The sequence below is a fragment of the Mustela nigripes genome, chromosome 9 (assembly GCF_022355385.1).
Source record: "Mustela nigripes isolate SB6536 chromosome 9, MUSNIG.SB6536, whole genome shotgun sequence".
NCBI lineage: Eukaryota > Metazoa > Chordata > Mammalia > Carnivora > Mustelidae > Mustela > Mustela nigripes.
This window is the reverse complement of record NC_081565.1, coordinates 50,750,850-50,760,755: the sequence shown is the minus strand read 5'-3', so window position 1 is coordinate 50,760,755 and position 9,906 is coordinate 50,750,850. Positions and strand designations below refer to the sequence as shown.

The 9,906-nt window shown below is 45.0% G+C and overlaps 1 protein-coding gene across 1 annotated transcript in view; it reads left to right on the top strand.

The window, feature by feature from the left end:
- The first annotated feature begins 6,715 nt into the window (after nt 1-6,715).
- The window catches only part of SH3GL2 (SH3 domain containing GRB2 like 2, endophilin A1), a 212,196-nt gene continuing 209,005 nt past the window's right edge, over nt 6,716-9,906 (top strand). Inside the window, exon 1 of the mRNA XM_059411592.1 lies at nt 6,716-6,886. Coding sequence (XP_059267575.1) covers nt 6,842-6,886 — 45 coding nt within the window. The 5' untranslated portion in view covers nt 6,716-6,841. The remainder of the gene's footprint in view (nt 6,887-9,906) is intronic.

Sequence of the window (9,906 nt, the reverse complement as noted above, 5' to 3'; positions counted from 1 at the left end):
AGGAACACATAGGGGACTGACTTGGAGCATAGAGAATGAGGGTATCAGGGTACCGTAAGGGCTGCCGGGGAACCCAGGCTGGACAAGTGGTGAAATAGCCAGATGGGGCGAGATCCTCAATGCTGTATGCTCACAGTCCGAGGATATGGCCATCAGGCATCTCCCACGCTTCCACTGCGGCCAGAACTTCCCCTCCTCATTGATCATGGCTTCATGCCTCCACACCTTTCCACCACTACTCTGTCTAGGGGAGGAGACATTCTTCTTTTATCAGCTGACTTCTCCATTTGGCCTTTCTTCCCTTCCTCCTGCATCCTTCAGTGACAGGGCTTGGTGAGTCTTTAAATGAGCCCATGATGACTCATCTGCCATTTAAGTGGCTTGTTCCTCTTTTTTCTTGGATGTATCTGGATCTCCCTGGCCAAAAAAAAAAAAAAAAAAAAAAAAAAAAAGGCTAATCAGGGGCACCTGGGTGGCTCAGTCATTAAGCATCTGCCTTTGACTCAGGTTCTGATCCCAGGGTCCTGGGATTGAGTCCTGCACCGGCCTCCCCACTGAGGCTTCTTCTCCCTCCGTCTGCTGCTGTCTGTACTTGTACTCTCTCTCTCTCTCTCCAATAAAGAAATAAAATCTTAAAAAAAAAACTAATCAGATACCTTTCTCTCCCCTGACCTAATAAGAGATTCTCCCTTCATCTCAAGACTTCTCATGGTAGATGTGTGTGTGTAGCGGGGACAAAGGGACAGAAGGAGTGCAAGGGGACATCTGTCTTTGCTTCTCCTATGACCTCTCTACAGTCAGTTCTGCATTGACAGAGGAAAGAGTTTCCTGACTGTTACTTGTGTTCAGTGGTCTTATGCTTGGGGGCTGTAGTTCACCTTCAGAATTAAGAGCACCTTAAAAGTTGCTGCTAACAACCCCCTCCGCCATTTAACTCAACTCTATTTACAGGAAACTAAAAATATTCAAGATCTTTGTTCTAAGGAATTCTATATTTGGCAAACTTTCTGTGAATGGATTGAGAGAAAATCAGTATTCTTGAGGTGGTGGTGTTTTACTGTTAACTTAAATGTTTGAAACGCTATTTTAAAATAGTGCTTTATATCTGACCCATCACTAAGGTCAAGTTTACATGTGTGGGCTGGAGATAATAGAAGTAGTGCACATTAAATAAAATCACCAGTAAGTTTTTAAAAGGCTTTTTTTAAAACTTTTTTTAAAAAAAGTTTTTTTAAAAAAAAAAAAAAAAAAGTCTCCAAAGGTAAATGATTTACTTAAATGTGTAAATTATCTATCCTTTTTAAAGTATACTTTTGTTTTTATTAAGATATATATTATAATATAATAAATACTAATTAATATAAAATATAATAAAAATAGAAAGAATACATTTTTTCATATGTAAAACTGATGCTGACAGAACTTTGGAAGCCTGTACTCTGAGTTCTTCATATTTTTAAAATTTATTTCTAAAGTTATTTATTAATTTATTTGATAGAGAGAGAGCATAAGCAGAGGGAGCAGCAGGCAGAGGGAGAGGGAAGAAGCAGGCTCTCCGCTGAGTAGAGAGCCCGATGCAGGACTCGATACTAGGACCCCGGGATCATGACCTGAGCCGAAGGCAGATGCTTAGCCGACTGACCCACTCAGGCGTCCTGTTCTTCATATTTTTGACAGGTGTTTGCTGAACGAAATTAATGCATCATTGAGATGACAGAGTGGGATGGATCCTGTGACTAAGGAGCAGCTTTTCTCCGCGTGGTCAACCAGCTACTAAAATAGAACCTCGCCTCATTAACACAAGCCTTTAACTGGATGACTACCCAGATCCCATGTTGAGGGTTAATGGCATGCATTGGGGATCTCTAATGCTAATATCCATCTAGGGAGAGAAAAAAATAAGCCAATGGCAAGGATGCCCTCACAATGCGCACTTAATTAAGGTTGTTCTCATTCAGGAGTGGGCACTGCTGTCTCAGAGTCTAGTTGCTTGGCATTTATTTACCAGCATTTAGCTGCCAATTCCCAAGGGCCCAAGAGGTTCAGGCCCTGGCACAAGCCTGACACATACTGTCAAGGAAACCGAAGGTTTGATTTGTAAATCAGAATGTCAATGTCTTACAGGGAGAATTGACACTTGCTAAAGGACTAAATTCCTTGCCACTCAATCTGCCCACTCTTGTCAGAGAAGGAAGGCCATTGCAGAGCTTAGCAGGAACTGCAGTTGCTTAATTGCTGTATTTGAGTTGCTAGATCTGAACAAGAAATGGAACTGGGATTAGAATATTATTATAGGGTTTTGGGGGGAGTGGGGAGGGGATAGATCACTTAGGGTAGCAATAGCGGCTGAATGAACAAAGGGTCATTTATGGGAAGGCCATCACGGACTCTCAGAATTGACAGCAACCTGGAGATGCAGGCTGGGATACGGGATGGGGGTAGCAATGATAACCACCGGACACTGTGCACAGATGGAGAGAAGTTCAGCCAGTTCCTGGCTTCTTGGCATTCCACTGGATCTAGTTTTTAAAATTTCATCAGGCTTTCAGAATTTCATTTGGCTTGTATCTAGTGGATGGCTAGCCTATCTGCTAAGAGTTGTAAAAACAAAGATAAGACCCTGCATTCAATGACTTAAGAATCTTATATTTCAATCCCTACAATTCATGTTAGACCAAGTTCACGCAGAGGCACACAGTCATTCCGGATTCCACAAATGAAGAGAGGCTGCGGTCTGAAGTTTGGGGAAAGACTTCAAAGGACTGACACTAGAACTGGGCATTGGACCTGGCAGGATTTTTCAAGGGAAGTTGGAAGCATCTCCAGCTGGGATGTAAATGACAAAAAAAGGGGGCCCAGGTGGAAGAATGGAAGGTGAGTCACGCACCTGATAAATGCCCTCCTCCTTTTCCTAAGGTTGGGTCATCAGGGTTTAGCCAAATGAAGGTTCTGCAGGGAGGGGCCCCTGTGCTTTGAAGAGGGCTAAGGAAAGGGGGGGGGGGGGGAGAAAGGCCTATGCATTCCACCTCCAAGAGACCAAAAAGAAGAAGAAGAAGAAGAAGAAGAAGAAGAAGAAGAAGAAGAAGAAAGAGAGAGAGAGACTGTGCTTTTTTCCGTCCATTGTTGTAGTGTGGGTGTAGGTGACGAACTGGGAAGCCAGGCCATGAAGGTGCCCTCTCTTGATTTCTCCAGGAAAGGGCTTGTTAGTTCCAACTAGGCTGATGGTGGCAGCGGGGGGGTCGGGAGGGGGTGGCGCAATGCTACTAGTAGCCTCCAAAGGCCCAAGATCTTACACACCAAGACAACTGTCCAGGTCCTGCACAATCCATGCTGTACCACAGGGTTTTCCCATGAAGGCTCTTGAACATCAGACCCGAAGTGGCAAGGATACAGCATTGGTGACAGTGATACATTGTTCTATTTTTCATTCTTATCAGTATTTATTAACATTGACTGGAAGCTCTGCCCTGAATTAAGGCTGGAGGCTGGAGTTGAAAAAGTGACTGATGGACGAGGAAGTCACTTCTTTTCATAGTTTCTGTTTTCTCATCTGTAAAATAAAACAGGGCAGGATTTAATGCCTTTGATTTGCTATGTGTCTTGCACTCAGTGAGCTTATGCATAAAATCAGGAGCAGTTTGCCCTTGTGTGGGCGGGACGGGAGGCGTCAGGGGCTGAAGGGAAAGAGGACTGCTTTGGCTTATGCCTCGCCACCTTGGAAGGAGGGGCCTGCTGTAAGGCGCCTGGGATGCAGCAGCTCTGTGCAAACTAGACGTCTGGTATTTGCCAGAAGCTTTGGCATAATGCAAGGAGAAGTAGTGCATAAATGATGTGATGGAATTATTGCTGACCATGAATTTCCTGTCCAATTAGTGAGGTGCTGTAGGGGTTTCATTTAATTGGACCTTTCCTGAGCCATCTAGGTTTATTTACCATTTTACATTGATTTGATCTCAGGGGAGGAGAGGGCAGCGTGTTGAATTATAACAACCTTTTATGAAGCAAAGTTCTTCCTTGTTGACCTTTGATTCCCCTTTCCCTGAATTGTGCTTCTGCCTTTCTCTGGAAAGCCTGTCTTGCAGCTTCTTTGCAACAAAAGAGGGCACTCACGTTTGAGATTTTCCAATGTCTGGCACATTCATCCCTCTGCAGTCAAGCCACAGCAAATGTCTGGAATTACTCTACTGAAAGCTCCTTCCAGGATACCGTCCATATGCATCTTTGTATCTCACCGTACTCTCCCCCAGTGCCTCCCGCAATGCTGCCTGCTAATAGGAGGAGCTCAACCAGTTTCTTTCAAAGGTAACATCTCAAAGGTCTTTATAGGCATACACTATGGCTTCAACAGAAATAGTGGATTTACACAAGATCCAGGGGCTACCTGTTAGAATTAACCACAGTTTCAAAAGGTTTTAAAGTCCTTTCTGCCAAGGTAGTTCCTTTGATATACAGCAGGAAAAGCATTCTAAGCTGGTGGATGAAGGACCAGGGAAAGAGTGCTGTTTTCATTTAATTTGTGTGTTTCAGGTAATATCCGGAGCCCTGAGGAGATTCTTCACACCTGCCACTGTTGAAGACCAGATCTCCTGAGCCCCAGGCCCCTTTGCTTTGGAGAGTGGTTGCTTTCTCTCTCAACAGCTTCGCCAAGGCCCAGTCTTCTACAAAAATGTTCCATTGTTCAGATCAGGGAGCACATAGGAAAAATGAACTGTAAAATGCTTTTTCTATCATACAAGGAATGAGAATTCATTTTAAAACTTGGGAGGAGACAAAAGTTCATTTCTAGTATCTCTGCTCTAGCGCCCTGGTTTTCGGTGTGATCCCCAGAGCTGAGGGGAGCTTATTAGAAACTAGCAAATGGGTAACTAGGAATGTGGGAATTTGTGCTTTCACGAATCATCCAGGGGATTCCGATCCGTGCTGAAGTTTGAGAACTGCTCCACCAGCACAACCAGTGCAACCATTATTAGCATTTTATGCATTCTTTTCATGAGTGCGTGTGTGCGTGCGTGTGTGTGTGTGTGTGTGTGTGTGTGGTGGGGGCAGGCAGGCTTCACTGACCTGGTAGAGCACAAAAGCAGTCATTGTAACAACCCCCACGTTTCTCTTATCTAGAACCCCACCTCCATATGCAGGAAGTACAAACAATTGTAGAATTTCCTAAAGTCAAGAATCTGGGAATCCCCATGGTGGGCCTTACAGGTGTGAGTAAATGTGCTGCCTGAAGAGGCCTCAGTAGAATCACCTTAAACGTTGTCCTGAACTCTGATGGATCAAAAGTCCCACCTCTTTCTTGGCAGGACTTTTGTCTTTTCCTGTCTGATGTCTGTCTGGCGTTCTGTTAGAATCTTGTAGGCATCACAAGAGCTTACTCTTCACCCTCTCTAGCTGGTAAGAAATATGCGGGTGAAGCGGTGGGGTATATATGGTCCCTGTATGGAGCCATCATCCCCCGTCCCACAATCGTCAGGCTTGGGGGTGAGTCTGCTCACTGTTTCTGTGAGACTTCCCAAACTTCAATTAGGCTTTTTGTAAGAATGAAACAGGGAACTTACTTCATCGACATTTAATGACAAAAAATTAAATATATGTCAGCCATGGAGTCCGGGGTAGCAGGGAGCAGGCTTGTGGAAGTAATGAAAGGTATTGCCAGCACTCCTATTCTGCCGTGGGTTCTCTTATTCATCCACTTATCCTGGCTTGTCACTCTGCCTTCTCCTTACAGCTTCGGTCCCCGTGTGGGGACAGCATTCAAGTTCTTTCTTTATGGGCTTCTCAGTCCAAGAAAAACCAGGAGAAGTGGCTAATCACCAAGAACACAGAAGCCATGCGGTGCTGCTCTCCTACAAATTAATCTAATTGCATCAGTATTTGGCTTTAGCCCAGCCTATATACTTTGTTACTTATGTAGTACTTTCATGATTTAGTATGTTTTTTCATACATAATGCTTAGATTGAAAATCCTAAAATCACTATCCTAAGTGAATGCCGAGTTCATATTCCGGCTTTTCCGTATGTGTAATCAGAGGATTAAACTGCTATTACTGTATTCAATTCTATTTACCTGGCCAGCTTTAAGGTTTAATTTTTTTTCTTTTTCTTCTTAAATTGTCATCAGGCCACATAAAATAAAATGATAAAAAATAAATTTAAAGGAAAAAAAAGGGCACGTTGTTGATTTTCCCTAACGTTGTGGAGGCTTAGGAGATACTGAAACCAGGAACCAGGACAGAAAATGTTTTCTGTGACCAAGTGGGCGCAAGGCGAGAAGGAGCAATGACTTATTCATTACCCCAGACAAAACACCTCCTTTCCCAGCTGCAGAGAGGCCAGGCTCAAAGGGCAGATGGGCCAGCTTCAGGCAGTGCCACTGCGGCTACCTGGAAGCCCAGCAAGTCACCTGAGTCGTGCCCATGCTTGGGCTGCAGAGCTGCAGCGACCAGTCCGCAGTGCGCGGGGGCACAAACCACACTGCCGGGCCGAGGGAACGCCCTTGGCGCTCTAAGCGGGCGGCGGGTCCACGAGGGCGCCGCGGAGCCGGACCTCCGCGGTAGGCACACAGGTAGCGCTTGCCGCAGCACCTGCCCCGCCGGCCCCACGCTCGGGGCGGGGCTTCCCGCGTCCCCTTTAAGAGGCCGCATCACCCGCCCCTGACGTCAGGGTGTCTCTCCGCACGAGCCCGCGTCCCGCGCCGCTCCGCGCCCCCGCGCCCACAGCCCCGGCGGCGGCAAGACAAGCGGCCGCCCGGCGAGCGCGCCGCACAGCTCGGCCCTCCTGTCCGGCTCCGCCGCCGCCTCTTTCCGACACCCGCAGCCGCAGCCGCCCGCCCGACCCCCGCACCATGTCGGTGGCCGGGCTCAAGAAGCAATTCCACAAAGCCACTCAGGTAAGGCGCCTGACAGGTGCGCCGCGGGGCGGTCCCGGACGGAGCCGCGAGGGGCGCGCTCGCAGCCTGCGGCCGGCGGGGAGCGCGGGGACCCCGGCCTGTGCCTAGCTCGCCGTCGCCGCGCTCCGCGTCGCCCGCCCCGCCCGCCGCGGCGGCGGCGGCGGCCCGGGGGCGTCCAGGGGCTGGGAGCCCGCCCTCCGCCCCCCACCCCGGGCTGGGTGAGGCGCTGCGGACGCCCGCGAGTCCCTGGCGTCCTGCCTTGTCGCCCCGCGCGCCGCCCCCGCACCGCCCCCGCACCGCCCCGCGCGGGAGCGGGAGCGGCTGGGAGGGGACCGCGACTGCACGGTCGCCCCGGCGTGCAGGTGCCCCAGAGGCGCGGCGGGAGATTATGTAAAGTCGTCTCTTAACCCGGTGACCTTGCGGTGTTGGTTCCCCCAGCCGTCCCGGGATGTGCTGGCACGAGCCATGGCCGGCACTGGGGGTGACTGCGGTGATGTCCGCGGTCTGCGCTCTTCCACTGTGGTTTCTGAATCTCTCCTTCCACGTTGTCCCCAGGCTCCAGAGCAGTGGGAGGATGGGGCGTCCTTCTGGGAACCTCATGCATTAACTTTTCCTTGGAGAACTCGGGGTGAAACTCCTTTGAGGCCGAAGCTTGACCATTTCCCATTGGATTTATAGCCTTAACATAATCAAATCATCATTTATTTCTAAGTATTATTTTTCGTGAGCCTTTTACAGCTCGAATGTGCCCATATTTCTCTGTGGGGTTAATAAGCTATTACAACTTATTTAATTCAGATTCTAATACTCGAAATCTCCTTGGGCTCTGTTGAAGAATTTTACATAGGGAAGATAAATGCATACTTATAATGTGACCTACTTCTTATGTAATGAGGATGGTTACTATTTTTTTGTTGTTATTTTTAACCCTTCTGAAACAGTTCTAGTTCAGGGGACCTTTAGCTAAGGACTTTGTTGATTTCTTTAAATATTTCTCATCATTTAGCTTTAATTTTTTTTTTTTCATAGATTAGTCTTCATTAATAGTGAGTTTTCTCATAACTTCTCAGAAGTAGTGAGGTGTTCCCCAGGCTACCACAGTAACAACCCTATTTTAAACCACATTCAGAAGAGGTGAGGGTTATGTTTTACAGAACCTTGGATAAGTTAGGGGGACAGATGCAGCATGAAATTTATCTCACATACATGAACATGTTATCTGTATCACCGTAGACTTGCTTTTATAGAATCAGTTTTATCTGTTAGTTTGGGAGATATGGAAAAACCAAGATGATTTCAGGAAAAATAGGCACTAATGTAATTATTTTTGCTTTTTCACTTGGCTTTTTGAGTCCTCTAGAACAGATGTTTGTAAATATATTTGTAAAAAGATTGTTCGTGTAATATGGAAGGCCTTGATAGTTTGAATTCCTTCAGGTTTATAGTACCAGCGCATGTACTGCCATAAATTCTCAGGCAGGACTCCTTTGAAGTCACTGACCTTTTTAATTTCAGGTACCTTTCACTTCTCTAAAGCAGACCTGAGCACTAAATTTACCAACACCACATCCCTTCTTCACGTTGATTCTGAAGACTTTGTTTGCAAATCCTGGTGCCCCAAAAGGCAGTTAGGAACCTTGGCAAAGGTTAAGGCTTGACCCCACCTCTGCTGTCAGTGATCTTGAGCAAGTTACTGAAGTTTTGAATGTGTCCTTGATAATGGGGTTAATATCCATTTTCTAGAATTGGTGTGAATATAAATAAGTTTGTAGAACACACATAGAAACTGTTCAATAAATGTTATTAATGTTAAGGGTAATTTCACTAGTATAAAATACTATCCCTTATATTAGTAATGATGACACATGAGGAAATTATGGAAGCTAGACTTTTTAGTTTTGCTACCTTAACAAAACAAATCAGATGACTACATTTCTGCCAGATCCTGAAGTTGTATATAACAGTGAAGTTTAGAATTGAAACTAGAAACTAGAATTGTGGTATGAAAGGACTTCTTAGATTGTTGGAGGAGGTCTGCTTGTGACAAGATTAGTATTTATCACATCTGATTCGAATGCAGAATCACTGAGTCATTTTCTTTTTACTAAAAAGCCTTTCATTTTAGAAATTAAATAACATACAATATCTTATCCATAACTTAATGGAGCATAATCTTAGAAAGTCCCAGGCAAAGGTTATTCTTCCTGTGCATATATGTGTATTTGAAGGGTGTGTAAAGCCAGCCCTACTGTTTGCCTGTGACAGGTATTAGGGGACATAGCCATGTCTATTTTTTTAAGCCATTTTCCCATTCCCAGCTGCATGAACCTGATCTTATCTACAAAGTAAGCTTTGCCCCTAGAATTGTTTCCTTTTGAGAACAGATATGCTAGATTATATGGTCACTGTTCTTAAGTGGAAGGCCCCTCTTCAGGTAAACATTTATTTCTGTGAAATTGAGTGTTTTGCCTACGATAGTGTGGAATGGTATTTGTATTGATAAAGCACTATACCTTTGGTGTTTGCCCACTAATTTGAAATCTCGGATAAGATGTGTCAGGACTGTTTTCTTGGTTTAGAACTGATTTTTTCTACCTTGTTGCTGACAGTTATTTTTAACATCTTTGATATTTGGAGGTGAAAAAAAATGCTTTTGCTAAGGATAATTTATTAGAGTGGAAAAGTCTTTCAGCTGGAGAATATATGAACAGTAAAAATTGATCTTCATTTTACTTTAATAAACCTTGTTACTTTATTGCTTATAGATATAATTTATTATGCAATTACAATAAATAGGGTACTTTTTTACTGTAAAGTAGGGCAAATGAACATGTATTATTCTACTTTTAGTGAGTTTTACTCACATTAAGGTTTCATTTTGACATGAATAATGTCAAGTTTTTTCACTTGGTTTAAACTGGCAGCATATCAGTTAAAAATAGCTGTCTGGTTCCAATTAACATGCTGTTTTTATAAAAATCAATACTTTTTTTTTTTTACTTTATCAAGCATTTATAGTA